Source organism: Coregonus clupeaformis, chromosome 30 (genome assembly GCF_020615455.1).
Source record: "Coregonus clupeaformis isolate EN_2021a chromosome 30, ASM2061545v1, whole genome shotgun sequence".
Taxonomy (NCBI): Eukaryota; Metazoa; Chordata; class Actinopteri; order Salmoniformes; family Salmonidae; genus Coregonus; species Coregonus clupeaformis.
Window position 1 is genome coordinate 35,525,922 of NC_059221.1, and position 23,820 is coordinate 35,549,741.

The window sequence follows — 23,820 nt, forward strand, 5'->3', positions numbered from 1 at the left end:
GTGTAGTGGGTAGGGGTTAGGGAGTAGGGGTTAGGGTGTAGGAGGTAGGGGTTAGGGTGTAGGAGGTAGGGGTTAGGGAGTAGGGGTTAGGGTGTAGGAGGTAGGGGTTAGGGTGTAGATGGTAGGGAGAAAGGAGGAGGTCCAGAAAATATGGCTTGTGTTTCATTCAAGGGAAGTGATTATTCAAGGGGGGATAAGCAGATGTTCAGAAGGACACCAGTTACATACACAGTTGGACACCAGACTCAGTCCAAAATGCTCACCACCAGATGTTTCACTTGAAAGTAACCCTCAGCAGGAGTAAGGCCTGTACTGAAGAGAATGTAGGCCAGGTGTTTCCTACTTTCCACAACATGTGGGTCAGAGGCTTAAAGAGATTCTCCGGTGCTTTTGTATACTTTATAGCCAGTAGGTCAGACAGTAGCACCCACGTCACATATACACTACCGGTCAAAAGTTTTAGAACACCTACTCATTCAAGGGTTTTTCTACATTGTAGAATAATAGTGAAGACATCAAAACTATTAAATAACACATATGGAATCATGTAGTAACCAAAAAAGTGTTAAATATATTTTATATTTGAGATTCTTCAAATAGCCACCCTTTGCCTTGATGACAACTTTGCACACTCTTGGCATTCTCTCAACCAGCTTCATGAGGTAGTCACCTGGAATGCATTTCAATTAACAGGTGTGCCTTGTTAAAAGTTCATTTGTGGAATTTCTTTCCTTCTTAATGCGTTTGAGTCAGTTGTATTGTGACAAGGACTCCCGAGTGGCGAAGTGGTCTAAGGCACTGCATCGCAGTGCTAGCTGTGCCACAGAGATCCTGGTTCGAGTTAAGGCTCTGTCGCAGCCGGCCGTGACCGGGAGACCCATGGGCGGCGCACAATTGGTCCAGTGTCGTCCAAGGTAGGGGAGGGTTTGGCCGGCAGGGATGTGGGTTCATTTCCCACGGGGGGCCAGTATGAAAACAAAAACAAAAAGAAAAAAATGATGTATGCATTCACTAACTGTAAGTCGCTCTGGATAAGAGCGTCTGCTAAATGACTAAAATGTAAATGTAAAACAAGGTGGGGGGTATACAGAAGATAGTCCATAATATGGCAAGAACAGCTGAAATAAGCAAAGAGAAACCACAGTCCATCGTTACTTTAAGACATGAAGGTCAGTCAATACAGAAAATGTCAAGAACTTTGAAAGTTTCCCTTCTCTTTTTTTCTATTCCTAATTCACCCCATCACTTTTTCTCTCTCCTTTCCTCGTTGTGACTCTATCTCTCTATCCATGCTCCTGTCTGTCTCTTCCTCCCCCGCACTCTGACTAATGTCCCTTAAATAGCCCTCTATTCCTCCCTCCCCCTCTTTCTCTCTCTTTCATTCTCTCTCTCCTCTCTTTCTCTCTGTCCCTTATCCGTCTCCTCCCTCTCCCCTCTCTTCCTCTTTCCCCCCCTCTTGCTTCTTCCCTCCCTGCCTCCATCCCCCCTCCCTGCCTCCATCTCAATTTGGTTGAGGTCGGGGGATTGTGGATGCAGCACTCCATCACTCTCCTTCTTGGTATAATAGCCCTTACACAGCCTGGAGGTGTGTTGGGTCATTGTCCTGTTGAAAAACAAATGATAGTCCCACTAAGCCCAAACCAGATGGGATGGCGTATATGTGTTATTTAATAGTTTTGATGTCTTCACTATTATTCTACAATGTAGAAAATTGAGCCGTTGGGCCTGCCCTGCAACCTCATTGGATAATGCTTGGCAGGCCTCTTGCTTGCTGTCACTCAAATTCTATCACTCATTGGCTATAACTCAAATTACTAGGGGGCTGGCCCACGTAGGGGGGGGACAGCTTCAAGAAATCAGTCGCTTTCAAACTAGGGATTTCATGGCTAATTGAGGTAAGACAGTAATTATTCTCATAGATTATCCATGTAAGAACTACACATTGACACATCCAGCCCAAAGCGGGAGGTTAAAAAAATACTTTCTTAGTTGCCAAAGTACCGGAGCATGTCTTTATACTGTGACCATTTGTAAACAAACAACAGAGATGAAGGGCCATAAAGTGTATGTATGCGTGTGTATGCGTGTGTGTGTGTGTGTGTGTGTGTGTGTGTGTGTATGTGTGTCTCACATGTTATTTCAATTTGTTTCATAATTCGGCATCACTCTTTTAGGGCTCCATTGAGAGATTAATACTACGGTGTGCATACACCAATACACACACACACACACACACACACACACACGCACACGCACACACGCACGCGCACACACACACACACACACACACACACACACACACACACACACACACACACACACACACACACACACACACACACACACACACACACACACCTCCACTTCCTTTAACTCCGATTTAAAATACCTCCCAATACCCCTGTCAGTGACTCATCTGTCTCTAAGGAAGTGAGTAAGATATAAATAACAGTAATCTGATCTTATAAATAACTGCAATATCTTCTTTCACTGTAGTCATTGATATCTTTTCCATTAAGCACTGACTCACATGGGGTGCTGAGACAGTTATTATGAGCTACTGTGTATATTAGAACTCATGAGGGCCATTTTTTATTGACAAGAACAATAATGTTTGGTGTCAGCGCTGCATCCTAATTCATAATGTCCACACTCATCTGAGCTACCACAGGATTTCTTAGTCTCTCGAGCCAGACGGCTTACTTCCGCAATCTTTGACTGCTACAGTTTAAGACATTGCCTTCAGGCTTACGTAGCTGCATGGTCGGGGATATCCCAGACTTAGGATCACTTGGGGCTGAGGTAAATTATAGAAGAAGGAGTATAAAGTAAAGATAAACTAACAATTCCATGCTCATGAAACATTAATTCGGTTTTGTCCTAGGCTTGGAACTTGTAGAGATGTTATTGTCTCGTGGGCATTCTAAGGCCTGTTCCTCTGAACTGTACGGACACTGTAGAGAGAGAATTCTCTAGAACAGAACACTGTCATGGCTTGACTGTGTGTCCTTATCCAAGGTGACACTCGTAATGACCTGTACCTGACCCTGGAGCGAGGGGACTTTGAGAGGGGGGGCAAGAGTGTCCAGAAAAACATTGAGGTCACTGTGTATGTGCTTTACGCCGATGGGGACACACTTAAGGTAAGAGAGAACATTTCTGTTGGTTTGTCGTAATTGATTTGGATTTCAACCATTTGACAGACCATTACACCATTATCTATCTATCCATCTATCCATCTATCCATCCATCCATCCATCCATCCATCCATCCATCCATCCATCCATCCATCCATCCATTCTAAAGAGTGCCTGTCCTCTCTCTATTCCCCACATCAGGACTGTATCAGTCTGGGTAGTGGGGAGCCCAACACCAGTGAGCACCGCTCCTTTGTCCTGTACCACAACAACAGCCCTCGCTGGAGTGAGATGATTAAACTACCCATCCCCATAGACCACTTCAGAGGATCACACCTGCGCTTTGAGTTCAGACACTGTTCCAGTATGTCAACAACACTGGACAGGATTTAGAAATACAGTTGTTATTGTTACCATTATTACTAACTTGATAGCAATAGAGAATTGTGTCTGTATTGTTTATGCTGTGTAGATGGTATAAACTTTACAGTAATGCCTTTGTGCCTCTCCTCAGCTAAAGACAAAGGGGAGAAGAAGCTGTTTGGGTTTGCCTTCACTCCTCTGATGAGGGAGGATGGGACCACGCTGTCAGACGAGAGTCATGAGCTCTATGTCTATAAGGTGGGGTCATAGATGACACAGACATGCACACACAGGTTTGAATATAGCATATTCTACATTATTCTCTGTAATTTCTATCTAACACATTTCTCTGTTGTGCCTCTGTTGCCCAGTGTGATGAGAATGCAACGTTCAGTAACCAGGGCCTATACCTGAGCATGCCCTGCTGTAAGGAGGACTTCAACAGCTGCCCCAACCTGCCCTCCACCCTGCCCTTCCAGAGGAACCCCAAGGAGACCTTCTGGGTCTCCACACAGCTCTGCTCCACCAAGCTCACTCAGAACGGTACGGCCAGCTCACTACACTCTATAACAGAGCGTTGACTAGCCTAGCCTCGATCTTTACCCAGAGCTTCACACATGTTTTTGTGTCTATTCTATTCTATTCTGCTCTGTTTCCAGTGGACCTCCTGGCTCTGCTGAACTGGAAAGCCCATCCTGACAGGGTGTTAGACATCCTGGGTCGACTACGCCACATCAATGGAGAGGATATTGTAAAGGTAACATCTAGGAAAGACTCCTCTTTGTTGTTTGACCAAACACTAACAGATCTGTGACTAGCCTATGTTATTGGGTTTGGGGAACTATGATGGTGTAATGCACGTGTGAAACTCATTCCATGGAGGGCCTAGCGTCTGCGGGTTTTTGCTCCTCCCTTGTACTTGATTGATGAATTAAGGTCACTAATTAGTAAGGAACTCCCCTCACCTGGTGTTCTAGGTCTTAATTGAAAAGAAAAACTAAAACCAGCAGACACTAGGCCCACCATGGAATGAGTTTGGCACCCCTGGTTTAATGATTGAGCTGGCTCCTCTCCCCTGCAGTTCCTACGAGATGTCCTGGATACACTATTTTGTCTCCTGGATGACAACACAGATAAATACGGACCACTGGTTTTCCAGTCATTGGTAAGTCAAGATGGAGAGATCAACCTCATTCAATGTAATGGAATATAGTGTGTGTGTGTGTTTATGTATGTGTGTGACTCACATGTGTGAGAGTGTGCATGATTGCATGTGTGTGTGGCTGCAGCATACTCACATTTTCTCCAGTATGGCGAAACCGTATCTTCTGTTTTCCCATCTGTCTGTCTGTCTGTCTGTCTGCCCTCAGGTGTTTATCATCAACCTGCTCAGGGACAGTCGTTTCTACCACTTCCGGCCTGTGATGGAGGCCTACATACAGAACCACTTTGCAGGAGCTCTGGCCTACAAGTAATGTACCACTTCCACCATTACAACGGGCTTCTATGGTATTTGAGAGGTCTTGATGTTGGTATCATGTTGCTGAGTGGAACCCATAGAAACTTTTGTTTAGCTAATAATTTATTATATGACATTAGTCTTGCTCTCTGCAATAATACAGAAATACAGTCAGGTACAAAATTATTGGCACCCTTGATAAAGATGAGCAAATAAGACTGTTTAAAATAAATAATTCATATACTGAGCTATATTGCATGCTCAAAAACATTGGGAAATTATATTATTTTATACTAATACAATTGCTCAGAGAAAGAGATAATACAAAAAATTCTCAAAAAGTTAGGGGTCAAAATGGTTGACACCCCTGTTTTCAATACCGTTCAATACCTCACCATGTGAGGATACCGGCACTAATCCTTTTTCTAAAATGTTTTTTTGAGTTGGATTATGTGTGGAGGAAGGGATTTTAGACCCTTCCTCCATACAGAATCCTTCCAGATCCTTGATATCCTTCAGCTGCACTTATTGACTGCCTTTTTAATTTCAAACCACAGGTTTTCAATGGGTTTCAAGTCCGGAGACTGAGATGGCCATTGCAAATGTTGATTTTGTGGCCAATTAACCATTTCTTTGTAGATTTTGATGTGTGCTTGGGGTTATTGTCTTGCAGGAAGATCCACTTGTGGCCAACTTTCAGCCTCCTGGCAGAGGCAACCAGGTTTTTGGCTAAAATGTCCTGGTACTGTTTAAAGTTCATGCTGCTGTTGACCTTAAAAAGCAAAATAGCCCCATAACATCAAAGATCCAACACCATATTTTAAAGTAGGTATGGGGTTATTTTCTGCTCATGCATTCTCATTTCGACGCCAAACCCACCACTGGTGTGTGTGGGCAAAGAGCTCTATTTTCATGTCATCTGACCAAAGCACCGCTTCCAATCCAAGTGCCAATACCTTTTAGCAAACTCCAGGCATTTACATTTGTTGGATGACACTGGGCACACATTGGTTGAATCAATGTTTTCAACGTCATTTCAATGAAATTGCATTGAACCAACTTGAAGTAGACATTGAATAGAGTGCTGAGTACCAGGCAGTTAGCAAGTTTGGTAGGCTACTAATGACCATCAGCAGCATCAGAGCTTGGAGAAGCGTAATTACCGTGACTAAATGGTCACGTGGAATTTGACGGCCTTCATGACTCATGACCGCCGGTGTGGCGGTAATATGATCACCGCAACAGCCCTACTCCTCAGTAAAAGGCACATGACAGCCCGCTTGGAGTTTGCCAAAAGGCACCTAAAGGACTCACACCATGAGAAACAAGATTCTCTGGTCTGATGAAACCAAGATTTAACTATTTTGCCTGAATGCCAAGCGTCGCGTCTGGAGGAAACTTGGCACCATCCCTACGGTGAAGCATGGTGGTGGCAGCATCATGCTGTGGGGATGTTTTTCAGCGGCAGGGACTGGGAGACTAGTCAGGATCAAGGGAAAGATGAACGGAGCAAAGTACAGAGAGATCCTTGATGAAAACCTGCTCCAAAGCGCTTATGACCTCAGACTGGGGCAAAGGTTCACCTTCCAACAGGACAACGACCCTAAGCACACAGCCAAGACAACGTAGGAGTGGCTTCGGGACAAGTCTCTGAATGTCCTTGAGTGGCCCAGCCAGAGCCCGGACTTGAACCCGATCGAACATCTCTGGAGAGACCTGAAAATAGCTGTGCAGCGACTCTCCCCATCCAACCTGACAGAGCTTGAGAGGATCTGCAGAGAAGAATGGGAAAAACTCCTCAAATACAGGGGTACCAAGCTTGTAGCATCAGAAGAGTCAGAAGAGTCAAGGCTGTAATCTCTGCCAAAGGTGCTTCAACAAAGTACTGAGTAAAGGGTCTGAGTACTTATGTAAATGTGATATTTCATTATTATTATTTTTAACCTGTTTTTGCTTTGTCATTATGGGTTATTGTGAGTAGATTGATGAGGAAAAATAATACTTTTATCAATTTTAGAATAAGGCTGTAACGTAACAAAATGTGGAAAAGTCGGAATACTTTCTGAATGCACTGTACATGCTAGGAGCATGTTAGGAGATATCAGCATGCTAGGATATACCCATAGACTTCCATTAATTGTGTAAAAGTAAAAGTGAAAGTCACCCAGTAAAATACTACTTGAGTAAAATACTAAAAGTATTTGGTTTTTAAATATACTTAAGTATCAAAAGTAAATGTAATTGCAAAAATATACTTAAGTATCAAAAGTATTTACATTTACGTAATTTAGCAGATGCTCTTATCCAGAGTGACTTACAAATGGGTGCATTCACCTTATAGCCAGTGGGATAACCACTTTGCAATGTTTTTTTAAATTTACATTTGTTTATTTTTTTTTATTTTTTTGGAGGGGGGGTGGGGTGGGGTAAGGGGGGGGGGTAGAAGGATTACTTTATCCTATCCCAGGTATTCCTTAAAGAGGTGGGGTTTCAAATGTCTCCGGAAGGTGGTGAGTGACTCCGCTGTCCTGGCGTCGTGAGGGAGCTTGTTCCACCATTGGGGTGCCAGAGCAGCGAACAGTAAAAGTAAAGGTATAAATCATTTCAAATGTTTTATATTAAGCAAACCAGATGGCACAATATTCTTGTTTTTGTTAATTTACGGATAGCCAGGGGCACACCCCAAAACTCAGACATCATTTACAAATGAATAATTTGTGTTTAGTGAGTCCGCTCGATCAGAGGCAGTAGGGAGGACCAGGGATATTCTCTTGATAAGTGTGGGAATTTGACCATTTTCCGGTCCTGCTAAGTATTCAAAATACTTATAATTTACTTTTGGGTGTCAGGAAATTTTTATTTTTTACATTTACATTTACGTCATTTAGCAGACGCTCTTATCCAGAGTGACTTACAAATTGGTGCATTCAACTTAGGATAGCCAGTTGGACAACCACCCCCTTTTTTTCTTTTTTTTTTATGAGGGGGGTTTCAAGTGTCTCCGGAAGGTGGTCAGTGACTCCGCTGTCGTGGGGGAGCTTGTTCCACCATTGGGGTGCCAGAGCAGCGAATAGCTTTGACTGGGCTGAGTGGGAACTGTGCTTCCGTAGAGGTAGGGGGGCTAGCAGGCCAGAGGTGGATGAACGTAGTGCCCTTGTTTGGGTGTAGGGTCTGATCAGAGCCTGAAGGTAAGGAGGTGCCATTCCCCTCACAGCTCCATAGGCAAGCACCATGGTTTTGTAGTAGATGCGAGCTTCAACTGGAAGCCAGTGGAGTGTGCGGAGGAGCGGGGTGACATGAGAGAACTTGGGAAGGTTGAACACCAGAAGGGCAGCAGCGTTCTGGATAAGTTGTAGGGGTTTAATGGCACGGGCAGGGAGCCCAGCCAACAGCGAGTTGCAGTAATCCAGATGGGAGATGACAAGTGCCTGGATTAGGACCTGTGCCGCTTTCTGTGTAAGGTAGGGTCGTACTCTGCGAATGTTGTAGAGCATGAACCTGCAGGATCGGGTCACCGCTTTGATGTTAGCGGAGAACGACAGGGTGTTGTCCAGGGTCACGCCAAGGTTCTTTGCACTCTGGGAGGAGGACACAATGGAGTTGTCAACCGTGATGGCGAGATCATGGAGCGGGCAGTCCTTCCCCGGGAGGAAGAGCAGCTCCATTTTGCCGAGGTTCAGCTTGAGGTGGTGATCCGACATCCACACTGATATGTCTGCCAGACATGCAGAGATGCGATTCGCCACCTGGTTATCAGAAGGGGGAAAGGAGAAAATGAATTGTGTGTCATCTGCGTAGCAATGATAGGATAGACCATGTGAGGATATGACAGAGCCAAGTGACTTGGTGTATAGAGAGAATAGGAGAGGTCCTAGAACTGAGCCCTGGGGGACACCAGTGGTGAGAGCACGTGCTGCGGAGACAGATTCTCGCCACGCCACCTGGTAGGAGCGACCTGTCAGGTAGGACGCAATGCAAGAGTGAGCAGCGCCGGAGATGCCCAACTCGGAGAGGGTGGAGAGGAGGATCTGATGGTTCACAGTATCAAAGGCAGCAGATAGGTCTAGAAGGATAAGAGCAGAGGAGAGAGAGTTAGCTTTAGCAGTGCAGAGAGCCTCCGTGACACAGAGAAGAGCAGTCTCAGTTGAATGACCAGCCTTGAAGCCTGACTGGTTTGGATCAACTGAGAGAGATAGCAGGAGAGTTGGCTAGAGACGGCACGCTCAAGAGTTTTGGAGAGAAAAGAAAGAAGGGATACTGGTCTGTAGTTGCTGACATCGGAGGGATCGAGTGTAGGTTTTTTGAGGAGGGGTGCAACTCTCGCTCTCTTGAAGATGGAAGTGACATAGCCAGCGGTCAAGGATGAGTTGATGAGCGAGGTGAGGTAAGGGAGAAGGTCTCCGGAAATAGTCTGGAGAAGAGAGGAGGGGATAGGGTCAAGCGGGCAGGTTGTTGGGCGGCCGGCCGTCACAAGTGGCAAGATTTCATCTGGAGAGAGAGGGGAGAAAGAAGTCAAAGCATAGGGTAGGGCAGTGTGAGCAGGACCAGCGGTGTCATTTGACTTAGTAAATGAGGATCGGATGTCGTCAACCTTCTTTTCAAAATGGTTGACGAAGTCATCCACAGAGAGGGAGGAGTAAAAAGTACATTATTTTCTTTAGGAATGTACTGAAGTAAAAGTAAAAGTTGTCAAAAATATAAATAGTAAAGATACCCCAAAAAATGACTTAAGTAGTACTTTAAAGTATTTTGCTTAAGTACTTTACGCCACTGCTTCTAACTTCCTTCATACTGGACACAGAGACATACAAATGGTGTCCACGAGTTCATCTGACTCTGGGGAAGTAAATAAAGGGCCTCATTGCCAAAATCCCGAAGTATCCCTTTAAGATCAACAGCAGCATGAACTTTACCCAGTACCAGGACATTTAAGCCAAAAACCTGGTTGCCTCTGCCAGGAGGCTGAAACTTGGCCACAAGTGGATCTTCCAGCAAGACAATAACCCAAAGCACACATCAAAATCCACAAAGAAATTGTTATTTGGCCACAAAATAATTTTGCAATGGCCATCTCAGTCTCCGGACTTGAAACCCATTGAAAACCTGTGGTTTGAATTGAAGAGGGCAGTCCATAAGTGTAGACAAAGGATATCAAGGATCTGGAAGGATTCTGTATGGAGGAAGGGTCTAAGATCCCTCCTAATGTGTTCTCCAACTCATAAAACTAATCTAAAGCTTTAGACAGTGTAATCTAAAGCCATGGTGGATCAGAGGAGGTTTCCAGATGGATGAAGACTAGGGATATCTTATTACAGGGAATCATCAGTATGTTATGATATGTTTGCATTGCAGAATGTTGACATTAATAATGATTTGCTCTTTGATGCTGTAGTGGTCATGTAAATGGATATTGTATTACAAGGCCTAAAGAAAGGAACACAACCCAACTCAAACCACCACACCACACACACGTAATACAGTTGAAGTCGGAAGTTTACAGACACTTAGTTTGGAGTCATTAAAACTAGTTTTTTAACCACTACACACATTTCTTGTTAACAAACTATAGTTTTGGCAAGTTGGTTAGGACATCTACTTGGTGCATGACACAAGTCATTTTTCCAACAATTGTTTACAGACAGATTATTTAACTTATAATTCACTGTATCACAATTCCAGTGGGTCAGAAGTGTACATACACTAAGTTGACTGTGCCTTTAAACAGCTTGGTAAATTCCAGAAAATGATGCCATGGCTTTAGAAGCTTCTGATAGGCTAATTGACATAATTTGAGTCAATTGGAGGTGTACCTGTGGATGTATTTCAAGACCTACCTTCAAACTCAGTGCCTCGTTGCTTGACATCATAGGAAAATCAAAAGAAATCAGCCAAGACCTCAGAAAAAGAATTGTAGACCTCCACAAGTCTGGTTCATCCTTGGGAGCAATTTCCAAACGCCTGAAGGTACCACGTTCATCTGTACAAACAATAGTACCCAAGTATAAACACCATGGGACCATGCAGCCATCATACCGCTCAGGAAGGAGACGCGTTCTGTCTCCTAGAGATGAACGTACTTTGGTGCGAAAAGTGCAAATCAATCCTAGAACAACAGCAAAGGACCTTGTGAAGATGCTGGAGGAAACAGGTACAAAAGTATCTATATCCACAGTAAAACAAGTCTTATATCGACATAACCTGAAAGGCCGCTCAGCAAGGAAGAAGCCACTGCTCCAAAACCGCCATAAAAAAGCCAGACAACGGTTTGCACCTGCACATGGGTACAAAGATCGTACTTTTTGGAGAAATGTCCTCTGGTCTGATGAAACAAAAATAGAACTGTTTGGCCATAATGACCATCGTTATGTTTGTAGGAAAAAGGGGGTAGCTTGCAAGCCGAAGAACACCATCCCAACCGTGAAGCATGGGGGTGGCAGCATCATACTGTGGGGGTGCTTTGCTGCAGGAGGGACTGGGGCACTTCACAAAATAGATGGCATCATGAGGAAGGAAAGTTATGTGGATATATTGAAGTAACATCTCAAGACAAATGGGTCTTCCAAATGGACAATGACTTCAAGCATACTTCCAAAGTTGTGGCAAAATGGCTTAAGGACAACAAAGTCAAGGTATTGGAGTGGCCATCACAAATTCCTGACCTCAATCCTATAGAAACTTTGTGGGCAGAACTGAAAAAGCGTGTGTAAGCAAGGAGGCCTACAAACCTGACTCAGTTACACCAGCTCTGTCAGGAGGAATGGACCAAAATTCACCCAACTTATGGTGGGAAGCTTGTGGAAGGCTACCCGAAATGTTTGACCCAAGTTAAACAATTTAAAGGCAATGCTACCAAATACTAATTAATTGTGTGTGTAAACTTCTGACCCACTGGGAATGTGATGAAATAAATAAAAGCTGAAATAAATAATTCTCTCTACTATTATTCTGACATTTCACATTCTTAAAATAAAGCGGTGATCCTAACTGAACTAAGACAGGGCATTTTTACTAGGATTAAATGTCAGGAATTGTGAAAAACTGAGTTTAAATGTATTTGGCTAAGGTGTATGTAAACTTCCGACTTCAACTGTATATAATATCAAGATATCCAATATAGCTCAGTATTTGAATTATTTATTTTATACAGTTATTTTTGCTTATCTTTATCAAGGGTGCCAATAATGTTGGACCTGACTATATATGACACCAGTGTACATTTTCTTTGTCTTACATGGCCATGGGAAACCCCATGTTTAACACTCTTTACTCTGTGTTCTTGTAGAGAGCTGATTCGCTGTCTGAAGTGGTACATGGACCGCTCTGCTGAGGTTGTCAGACAGGATCACATCCAGGAGGCCATGAGGGTAAGGCTCACATTACATCACGTCTGTTGTCAGAAAGGACCACATCCAGGAGGCCATGATGGTAAGGCTCACATCACAACTGAGGTTGTTAGACAGGATCACATCCAGGAGGCCATGAGGGTAAGGATCACATCACATCTGTTGTCAGACAAGACCACATCCAGGAGGCCATGAGGGTAAGGCTCACATCACATCTGTTGTCAGACAGGACCACATCCAGGAGGCCATGATGGTAAGGCTCACATCACATCTCACCTGAGGTTGTCAGACAGGACCACATCCAGGAGGCCATGAGGGTAAGGCTCACATCACATCACATCTAAGGTGTTCAGGCAAGCCCACATCCAGGAGGCCATGATGGTAAGGCTCACATCACATCTGTTGTCAGACAGGATCATATCCAGGAGGCCATGAGGGTAAGGCTCACATCACATCTGTTGTCAGACAGGACCACATCCAGGAGGCCATGATGGTAAGGCTCATATCACATCTCACCTGAGGTTGTCAGACAGGACCACATCCAGGAGGCCATGAGGGTAAGGCTCACATCACATCTAAGGTGGTCAGGCAAGCCCACATCCAGGAGGCCATGAGGGTAAGGCTCACATTACATCACATCTAAGGTGGTCAGGCAAGCCCACATCCAGGAGGCCATGAGGGTAAGGCTCACATCACATCACATCTGTTGTCAGACAGGATCATATCCAGGAGGCCATGAGGGTAAGGCTCACATCACATCTGTTGTCAGACAGAACCACATCCAGGAGGCCATGATGGTAAGGCTCATATCACATCTCACCTGAGGTTGTCAGACAGGACCACATCCAGGAGGCCATGAGGGTAAGGCTCACATCACATCACATCTAAGGTGTTCAGGCAAGCCCACATCCAGGAGGCCATGATGGTAAGGCTCACATCACATCTGTTGTCAGACAGGATCACATCCATGAGGCCATGAGGGTAAGGCTCACATCACATCACATCTAAGGTGGTCAGGCAAGCCCACATCCAGGAGGCCATGATGGTAAGGCTCACATCACATCACATCTGTTGTCAGACAGGATCACATCCGGGAGGCCATGAGGGTAAGGCTCACATCACATCTGAGGTTGTCAGACAGGACCACATCCAGGAGGCCATGAGGGTAAGGCTCACATCACATCACATCTGTTGTCAGACAGGATCACATCCGGGAGGCCATGAGGGTAAGGCTCACATCACATCTGAGGTTGTCAGACAGGACCACATCCAGGAGGCTTGAGGGTAAGGCTCACATCACATCACATCTGTTGTCAGACAGGATCACATCCAGGAGGCCATGAGGGTAAGGCTCACATCACATCTGAGGTTGTCAGACAGGACCACATCCAGGAGGCCATGAGGGTAAGGCTCACATCACATCAGGCCATGAGAGGAGGTCTGGACAAACAGAGTGAACCCACACACTGTTAGACACTCCCAACATGCATTTCTTTACCAAACATGCAACGCTTAGACCTCACGCCTATAGATGAAAGGAAATATGACTTGAATGTCAAATAGGCAGTGTAATCTAAAGCCATGGTAGATCAGGGGAGGTTTCCAAATGGATGAAGACTAGAGATATCTTATGACAGGGAATCATCAATATGTATTGATATGTTTGCATTGCAGAATACTGACATTAATTATGATACCGAGGTTTGCTCTTTGATGCTGTAGTGGTCATGTAAAGGGATATTGTATTACAAGGCCTAAAGAAAGGAACACAACCCAACTCAAACCACCACACCACACATAATATAAAGATAATTGTATTTTAAAGGTAATTGTACCTGTTCCGTCCTCTGTCCAACCTGCAGGCTCTGGAGTACCTGTTGAAGTTTATCATCCAGTCTCGGATCCTGTACTCGCGGGCGACCTGTGGTATGGAGGAGGAGCTGTTCAGAGCCAGCATCCAGGAGCTCTTCCAGTCCATCCGCTTTGTGTTGAGTCTGGACAGCCGCAGCTCTGAGACCCTCGTCTTCACACAGGTCAGAACATCAGCACTTCCGGTCTGTCCCTAGCTTGTCTTTATCCCAGAAGGCCGAGATGTTAGAGTTCTTGACCTTGGGGATTGCCCTCCTATTCTACATAGACAAATCAGTGCATTGTGACTGGACTATTATGAATGTATCATCTCCTTAGTTCTATATTTGTGTTCATTTTGCTTTGATTCAATTTAGTTATTCATTTATCACTAATTTGTCATTGATTTCATGTATTGTTTCATTTCTATCGGTTGCTTGCCTGTAATGCACTTTAAAGGTCGACTCTGGGCACGAAAAACAGTCCAACTTCGCCTCTTTCACAATTTTCAAACAGAAACGGGGTGTGCCTTTGGTTGTTTATTGATGTGTAATTCTGGTCATGCGCGCCATGATCAACGTAGCTAGTTCGTTAGCCAACTATAGCCACTGTAGCTAGACAGTAACTCCTCCAGTATGTGTTGATGTCATTTCACAGGATTTGTTTTTGAACGGAAGCTGTAGAGATCGGTAAGAAATGGCACTTCTGTAGCCAAATATCTTATTCATCTTTTATTTTTATGCATTCAATTACCTGGTATGAGGGTGCATTGATCAGTTATAGTTCCCAAAGCCAACCTTTATTGCATATATCATTCAGTGGAGGCTGGTGGGAGGAGCTATAGGAGGACAGGCTCATTGTAATGGCTGGAATGGAATAAATGGAAGGTTATCAAACATATGGAAACCACATGTTTCAGCTATTACAATGAGCCCGTCCTCCTATATAGCTCCTCCCACCAGCCTCCACTGATATAATCTGTATCATTTTATTTTTGCTCTGATCCCTCATTTTACTGTTGTGATCAACTGCATGCCTTTCTATGGTAGTCATGCTCCAGGGCTCTCTCCTGTCTCAGTTAGTCACAGCGCCACCTTGTGTTGGTCACCCAGTGCAGCAGTTTCTCTCTGTCAGCTGTCAACCTCCCTCGATAAGATACATGTCACCTGCCCTGTTTTGGTTTATGTTCTTCTTATGGTCCTTATAAGACGTATGTATCCCTGTATGTATGTTACAGTCATATAACTCCCTTATGGCATAGTGTCATTTATAGAATGGAGGAATACAAATGATCTAGACCTGCTCCTCCCTGTCTCTCTACCCTTCTCTCTTTGCCTCTCTGTCTCCCTCTGTCTGTCTGTCTGTTCTCCTTTTCTCTCCTTCCCTTCTTCTCTCTTCTCCTTGACCCTGTCAGGCGGCGTTATTGAACAGTTTCCCAGACATCTTTGACGAGCTGCTGCAGATGTTCACGGTGCAGGAGGTGGCTGAGTACGTCCGGGGCACCCTGGGGAGCATGCCCAGTACGGTGGATATCGGTCAGTCTATGGACGTGGTCAAACTGCAGTCCATCGCCCGCACCGTCGAGAGCAGGCTCTTCTTCTTCCCTGGTAAGCCTAAAGACTACAGGACAACTTTACTAACACCAAATGAAACTGTGAACACTGTTAGATGCTCCTAAAGTGGGACTGTAATAGATGGTTTCATCAATCTTTCTACAATTGATCCTTCACTCTCTCCCCCTCTCCCTCTCTCTCCATACTCCTCCCATTCTCTTCCCCTCTACCTTTCTCACCCCATCTCAGAGTCTCGTAGTATTTTGCTGCCGGTGGTCCTGCATCACATCCACCTGCACCTGCGCCAGCAGAGGGAGCTGCTGATCTGCTCAGGAATCCTCACCAGCATCTTCTCCATCATCAAGACCAGCGCTATGGTACATCACATCACCACTGAATCTACTGCAGTAGTAGAGGTTGGAGGTAGAAGTTGTCCTTAACCACAAATCTAGGATCAGATGATCCTACCCCCAGTCCTAATCATAATCATTAGGGGGATGGAATTATATCTGACCCTGTATCAGTGGTTAGGGGCTACTTCTCTGTAACAGAAGCTGGTACCAAAACTGGTTACTATAACACCTACAGTAGTGTATCTATAGTAATCCCAGCTAAACATCCTTTTCACATTTTCTGTATCAAATGGAATTAAAGATGGGATGACTGAGTAGTTGATAAAACTTTATACACTGCCAAGACTTGTTAAGGCAAGCATAACACCATGTCATTGTTCAGACATTATTGTCAAAGCATTATTTTGTAGGCCACTTTACGTTCAGTGCGGAATTCATATTTTAATTGGTCTGTCGAGCGGCTTATACAAATTCATCAATTATTCATTGAATTCCTTCTTGCTCGATCTCTCTCTCTCTTTCCTCCTCTTCTCTCCTTCGCTCTATCTCTCTCTCTGCCCTTCCCCCTATCTCCTTCCTATTTCCTCACCTCTCCCCCATCGTTTCTGTCCTCCTCTCTGTTTTTCGCTCTCTCTCTTCCTAGGAGTCTTCTGTTCAGGAGGAGGTAGAGATGATGGTGGAGAGCCTGTTGGATGTTCTGCTCCAGACTCTGTTGTCCATCATGTCCAAGTCTCAGTCTCTGGAGACAGCTAGGGGGCAGCGCTGCCCCCAGTGCACGGCTGAGATCACGGTCAGAGATTCTCCTCTCCTACACTACATAAACAATATACTGTTTTGTAATGCATGGAACCTCACTAATATGGATGTGTTTCTGCCTGTCCAGGGGGAGTATGTGTCCACTCTGCTGTCCCTACTCAGACAAATGACAGAGGTCCACTTCCACCACCTGCTCAACAACTTCCACAGCAAAGAGGAACTCAAGGTGAGAGCTGCAGTCTCAGTCTGACTGAGGAACCCGGGGCTGAGCTGTAATATGTACATGGTAATGGGCACAATACACACTACATCCATTGACTTCCAGGAGTTCCTGTTGAAGATCTTTTGTGTGTTCCGGAACCTGATGAAGCTCACCATCTTCCCCCGAGACTGGAGTGTCATGAGGCTTCTGACCAGTCAGTAAGTCTGACTCACATGACCTGTAACACTGCCTTCATATGGCCTCCTATAAGAGATAAGGGAACATATACAGCTATGAGATGGAAGTCCTTATGCTGATAGCAGGTGACGTTTGTGTAGACAAGACTATTTTTATCATAACGTTTTGCTGTGACTCCTTCTGCAGTGTCATTGTGGTGACAACACAGTACCTGTCCCCAGCGTTACAGAAGAACTTCTCCGAGGTGGATTTTGACTTCAAGGTACGTGCCTCTGTAGAGAAACAAGAAGTGTCATGTTGAACAACAGCAGTAAGCAAGTAAACAATAGAGCCTTAAATATCCCGGAGAAGTCGACCCTGAAACTGCTGTTCTCTCCATGTCTTTCTCTGTTCACTAAGGACTCCACGGTTTCCTAACAACATTATGCTGTCATTCTGTGTTACACCTCTCTAGTCTTATGTGTCTCAGTTGGTTCAACCTGGATTCATGGCTGGAGGGAAACTATGGAAATGCATAACCTGATGGTGAAATGTAAAAGTGGCAACAATGCTAAGATGTAGGCCTATATAGATAGATAGATATAGATAGATAGATAGATAGATACAGTAGATATAAAAGATAGATAGATACAGTAGATATAATAGATACAATAGATAGATAGATCTTTGCCGTTAAAGGGAATTTGAACACGTGTCTGATGTGCATGTTCTCTCTCTCAGGTGTGGAACTCTTTCTTCAGCCTGACGGTCCTGTACATCAACCAGCCCAGTCTGCAGCTGGAGCCCCTGACCCAGACCAAGAGGAAGAAAGTCCTGGACAAGTAAGAACCTCTCCATCACAAGTGTTGGTATGTGTGTGTGTGTTTATCTGTGTGTGTGTTCAGTAGTTCTACGTTCTCTACTTTATCTCCCTCGTCCTTCCTCTGTAGGTATGGAGATATGAGGGTGATGATGGCCTATGAGCTCTTCAGCATGTGGCAGAAGCTTGGTGAGATAAACGTACATTCAGATACTGTGTTGTCATTCTAGCCTTCATGGATAATGTGTGTTTCAATAATATCTGTGTTGTGCCCTCTCTGTGTGCTCCAGGTGAGAATAAGCCCCACTTTATCCCTGGAATGATGGGTCCATTCCTGGGAGTGACACTCGTGCCTCAGAGTGAGGTCCGGAATATCATGATTCCCATCTTCCATGACATGATGGACTGGGAGCAGAGGCAGAACGGCAACTTCAAACTGGTCAGTGCTGTCTGTCCCCTGCTGTGTGACACCAGTCATCCTCTGTAGGCTTGTTTAAGGACAGGTTATAACCCAATATCATATCTATATTATGGATGTATGATTTTAGTGCTAGAAGTGTGGTGGTTGGTTCCTTATGCACTAACCTCTGTGTGTGTTGTGTGTGTGTGTGTGTAGGTGGAAGCAGAGTTGATGGACAAGCTGGAGAGTATGGTGTCAGATGGGAAAGGGGATGTCAATCACAGAGAGCTCTTTGGTCTGCTGTAAGCACCAACAACCTCAGTCTTCTATTCATACACAATGTTACCTGAGTCAGTGTGCTGTAGTACAGATGTAGGATCTTTAGTTGAGCCAGTTTGCTACAGCAGGAAAATAATCCTGCAGCAACAGGGGTTGATACATTTTTCATTAGGGCAAATCAAGTCTGACATTTAAAGTGCAAATTACAACATTTAGAATCCTTTTTAAACCTTGAATACACTAAAAGTTTGCATTTCCTGCTGTGCAGGAAAATTCTGAGAAACAAAAGAGTGATCAAATTAGGATCCTACATCTGTAATGTTATTTTGTATGCTGCTGACTTCTCATGTGTCTTTTTCTGCTGCGTCTTTCAGGACCCAGTTGTTTGGGCCTTACCCCAGGTAAGATATCAGTTTCCCCACAGCCCAAGCTTTAGCTCTACCACTATCATGGTCCTCAAACAAACAAGTATTTATGGTTTACTGTCTGTCTGTCTGTAGCCTACTTGAGAAAATTGAGCAGGAGACGTGGAGAGAGACGGGCATCTCATTTGTCACCTCTGTCACGAGACTGATGGAGCGCCTGCTAGATTACAGGTAGATTGGATTACTCATTACAAACAACATGTTAGTATGAAAAAATAAAAGATGTCTACTAAATGACTAAAATGTAAAAATGTAAATATCATAACATTGTCTATTGATAAATGGATGTATTGTAGAGATTGGAGAGACATTACAACTCTGCTCTGCTTTTAGGGAGTGTATGAAAGGAGATGAAATGGAGAACAAGAAAATGGGTGGCTCTTCCAACCTCATGGTGAGACATTGTATAATTTATTATACCTTATTACTTATATACCAGTTATGCCAGAGGTGTTTTGAGACAACGGCAAATGTACTTTGGTTTTTGGTTCTTGTAGTAATCTTGCTTCCTGATAACATTTGCCTGTCGTCCCCAGAATTTCTACAAATCTGAGGTTAACAAGGAGGAGATGTACATCCGTTACATCCACAAGCTGTGTGACCTGCACCTGCAGGCAGAGGACTACACAGGTAACACACTTTCCAACCTACTCACACCGTATAGCATTGGAACCCTGTGACAATCAGGATTACCATGTACGGTCAATGTGGTGAATTGTGATTACCTTTGACCTCTGTGTGTCCTCCCCACCAACAGAAGCAGCATTCACCCTGCTTCTGTACTGGGAGCTGCTGCACTGGGAGGACCGGCCCCTCAGGGAGTTCCTCCACTACCCCACACAGAGCGAGTGGCAACGCAAGGAGGGCCTCAGTCGCAAAGTCCTCCACTATTTCAACAAGGGAAAGGCAAGTCAAGCTAAAACAAGTCAAACTAAGTCAAGTCAAGCTAAAACAAGTAAAAATAAGTCATTCAACAAAGGAAAGGCAAGGCTTTGTCTAGCCACTTTAGGTAGTATTCAAATGTGAGATCCTCAAATTTGGCCCAAATCAAACCATCATTTTATTTGATAAAGTCCCAAATGGATGTACATCTCAAGTCAAAATCTCAAGTCTAAGCACTTCTCCATGTGTCATGATTCCTATGATGGCTGTCTTTCCCTTCAAATACTCCTGAGAATAATGTTCCATAGACATTATATTGTTAACCTATAATGAAAGATTCTGTATGGGTGAGCTCTGTCGCTCTATCTCTTCCAGTGTTGGGAATATGGAATATCACTCTGTCGGGAACTGGCTTTCCAGTATGAAACCTTATATGATTACCAGAGTCTGAGCTGGATAAGGGTGAGTCTGTCTGTCTGTCTGTCTGTCTGTCTGTCTGTCTGTCTGTCTGTCTGTCTGTCTGTCTGTCTGTCTGTCTGTCTGTCTGTCTGTCTGTCTGTCTGTCTGTCTGTCTGTCTGTCTGTCTGTCTGTCTGTCTGTCTGTCTGTCTGTCTGTCTGTCTGTCTGTCTGTCTGTCTGTCTGTCTGTCTGTCTGTCTGTCTGTCTGTCTGTCTGTCTGTCTGTCTGTCTGTCTGTCTGTCTGTCTGTCTGTCTGTCTGTCTGTCTGTCTGTCTGTCTGTCTGTCTGTCTGTCTCTCTGTCTATCTCTCTCTCTCTCTCTCTCTCTCTCTCTCTCTCTCTCTCTCTCTCTCTCTCTCTCTCTCTCTCTCTCTCTCTCTCTCTCTCTCTCTCTCTCTCTCTCTCTCTCTCTCTCTCTCTCTCTCTCTCTCTCTCTCTCTCTCTCTCTCTCTCTCTCTCTCTCTCTCTCTCTCTCTCTCTCTCTGTCTCTCTCTTTGACTCTTTGTCTCTTTCTGTCTCTCTCTTTGACTCTCTCTCTCTCTCTTTGTCTCTCTCTCTCTCTCTTTGTCTCTCTCTGTCTCTCTTTGTCTCTCTCTGTCTCTCTCTCTCTCTTTGTCTCTCTCTGTCTCTCTCTCTCTCTTTGTCTCTCTCTGTCTCTCTCTCTCTCTTTGTCTCTCTCTGTCTCTCTCTTTTTTCCTCTCTGTCTCTCTTTGTCTCTCTCTCCCCTTCTCTCTCTCTGTGTTCTCCCTGTCTCTTTTTCTAAATAGTTGTCTGAGCCATTACTTTATCCCCAGTGAATACTCATCATCACAAAAATGAAAAGTAAATAGAAAGGAATGGAATATAAAATAAGTACTTTATTGTCCTCACATTGTGGAAATGTATTCACATTGCAATACATTGACGAAATATCAAAAACATTATTACCACTTTGTCATCAAGGGAACCTCGTTGATGTGTGTTGCTGAGAAAGATCAAGACGCTATCTGAGGGTTGAATCAAGTATTTTTGTCTTTATAGAAAATGGAGGCTGCGTACTATGACAACATCATAGAACAGCACAGGATTGAACCAGAGTTCTTCAGGATGGGCTTCTATGGCAGGAAGTTTCCTTTTTTCCTCAGGGTGAGATGAACACACACACGCATGCGCACGCACGCACGCACACTGTCTTGTATATCTAACCTTGTGGGGACACACAATTCCGTCCCATTCAAAATCCAATTTTCCCTAAAACCTAACTCTAACTCTTACCCTAACCCTAACTTTAACCCCAAAACTTAACCTTAACCCTAAACCTAACCCTAGCTCCTAACCCTAAAACTAACCCTAACTCATAACCCTAACACTAAACTTAATTCTAACCCTAACACTAATTGTAACCTTAACCCTAAACCCCCTAGAAATAGCATTTGACCTTGTGGGGACTAACAAAATGTCCCCAGTTGATCAGATTTGTTCGTTTACTATTCTTGTGGGGACTTCTGGTCCCAAGTATAGTTAAACATGTCCACGCACGCACGACACACACACACACACACACACACACACACACACACACACACACACACACACACACACACACACACACACACACACACACACACACACACAGGATCTTTTATCTAATTGCAATTTTTTGTACCTATCAATTGGATGACAACTCTTCTCTCCAGAATAAGGAGTTTGTGTGCCGGGGTTATGACTATGAACGACTAGAGGACTTCCAGCAAAGGATGCTGGGAGAATTCCCACAGGCCATTGCCATGCAGCACCCCAACCAACCAGATGACGCCCTCCTACAGAGTGATGCTCAGTGTATCCTAACCATGGTCAATGTGTTTGTGTGTGTGTGTGTATGTGTTTTGTCTGTCAACTCAACTGTCAGTCTATTTGGCTGTGTTTTCCTTAACACCTGGCCTCAGACCTGCAGATCTATGCGGTGACTCCAGTGTCAGACATTACTGACGTGCCTCAGCTGGAGCGCGTCCCAGAGAGGATCAAGAGCTTCTATCGCATCAACAACGTCACGCGTTTTCACTTCGACAGACCCTTCCACAAGGGACCCAAGGACAAGGAGAATGAGTTCAGGGTATGTGTGTCTTATGTCCAAGTTCTTGCTTTGTAGGTCTAAATAGAATGAATGACAATAGAAGGCAATTATATTGTCTGTATACTATACAGAAGGTGATTCAGTGTTTTGTGTGTGTGTTTTTAGAGCCTGTGGATTGAGAGAACCACCCTGATTCTGTCTCGTCCCCTCCCTGGAATCTCCCGATGGGCTGAGGTGGAGAGGAGAGAACTGGTGAGGAGCACTGTCATCTCATACTATTGTCTCATAGGCTACTGTCATCTCATGCTGTCATCTCATACTGTCGTCTCATGCTGTCATCTCATAGGCTACTGTCATCTCACGCTGTCATCTCATGCTGTCGTCTCATAGGCTACTCTCATCTCATACTGTCGTCTCATAGGCTACTGTCATCTCATGCTGTCATCTCATACTGTCATCTCAAACTGTCGTCTCATACTGTCGTCTCATAGGCTACTGTCATCTCATACTGTCATCTCATACTGTCGTCTCATAGTCTACTGTCATCTCATACTGTCATCTCATAGGCTACTTTCGTCTCATACTGTCGTCTCAAACTGTCATCTCAAACTGTCGTCTCATATTGTCGTCTCAAACTGTCATCTCAAACTGTCATCTCAAACTGTCATCTCATACTGTCGTCTCATAGGCCACTGTCATCTCATACTGTCATCTCATAGGCTACTGTCGTCTCATACTGTCGTATCATACTGTTGTCTCAAACTGTCATCTCAAACTGTCATCTCAAACTGTCGTCTCATACTGTCGTCTCATAGGCCACTGTCATCTCATAGGCTACTGTCGTCTCATACTATCGTCTCAAACTGTCATCTCATACTGTCATCTCATAGTGTCGTCTCAAACTGTCATCTCGAACTGTCGTCTCATACTGTCATCTCATAGGCTACTGTCGTCTCATACTGTCGTCTCATATTGTCGTCTCAAACTGTCATCTCAAACTGTCATCTCAAACTGTCATCTCAAACTGTCATCTCATACTGTCGTCTCATAGGCCACTGTCATCTCATACTGTCATCTCATAGGCTACTGTCGTCTCATACTGTCGTCTCATACTGTTGTCTCAAACTGTCATCTCAAACTGTCGTCTCATACTGTCGTCTCATAGGCCACTGTCATCTCATAGGCTACTGTCGTCTCATACTATCGTCTCAAACTGTCATCTCATACTGTCATCTCAAACTGTCATCTCATACTGTCGTCTCAAACTGTCATCTCGAACTGTCGTCTCATACTGTCATCTCATAGGCTACTG

General features: G+C 44.4%; 1 protein-coding gene across 1 annotated transcript in view; it reads left to right on the forward strand.

The window, feature by feature from the left end:
* The window catches only part of LOC121545336 (dedicator of cytokinesis protein 3-like), a 106,906-nt gene that overhangs the window by 72,603 nt on the left and 10,483 nt on the right, over positions 1-23,820 (forward strand). Inside the window, exons 15-43 of the mRNA XM_041855773.2 lie at positions 3,019-3,143; positions 3,339-3,501; positions 3,652-3,758; positions 3,872-4,043; positions 4,160-4,257; positions 4,582-4,665; positions 4,871-4,971; positions 12,242-12,323; positions 14,165-14,335; positions 15,565-15,757; positions 15,953-16,080; positions 16,700-16,846; positions 16,940-17,038; positions 17,138-17,232; positions 17,399-17,474; positions 17,933-18,033; positions 18,142-18,200; positions 18,302-18,450; positions 18,628-18,713; positions 19,065-19,091; positions 19,191-19,286; positions 19,449-19,509; positions 19,652-19,745; positions 19,873-20,021; positions 20,373-20,459; positions 21,476-21,580; positions 22,132-22,273; positions 22,381-22,547; positions 22,674-22,760. Of these exons, the coding sequence (XP_041711707.2) occupies positions 3,019-3,143; positions 3,339-3,501; positions 3,652-3,758; positions 3,872-4,043; positions 4,160-4,257; positions 4,582-4,665; positions 4,871-4,971; positions 12,242-12,323; positions 14,165-14,335; positions 15,565-15,757; positions 15,953-16,080; positions 16,700-16,846; positions 16,940-17,038; positions 17,138-17,232; positions 17,399-17,474; positions 17,933-18,033; positions 18,142-18,200; positions 18,302-18,450; positions 18,628-18,713; positions 19,065-19,091; positions 19,191-19,286; positions 19,449-19,509; positions 19,652-19,745; positions 19,873-20,021; positions 20,373-20,459; positions 21,476-21,580; positions 22,132-22,273; positions 22,381-22,547; positions 22,674-22,760 (3,251 nt within the window). The remainder of the gene's footprint in view (positions 1-3,018; positions 3,144-3,338; positions 3,502-3,651; positions 3,759-3,871; positions 4,044-4,159; positions 4,258-4,581; positions 4,666-4,870; positions 4,972-12,241; positions 12,324-14,164; positions 14,336-15,564; positions 15,758-15,952; positions 16,081-16,699; positions 16,847-16,939; positions 17,039-17,137; positions 17,233-17,398; positions 17,475-17,932; positions 18,034-18,141; positions 18,201-18,301; positions 18,451-18,627; positions 18,714-19,064; positions 19,092-19,190; positions 19,287-19,448; positions 19,510-19,651; positions 19,746-19,872; positions 20,022-20,372; positions 20,460-21,475; positions 21,581-22,131; positions 22,274-22,380; positions 22,548-22,673; positions 22,761-23,820) is intronic.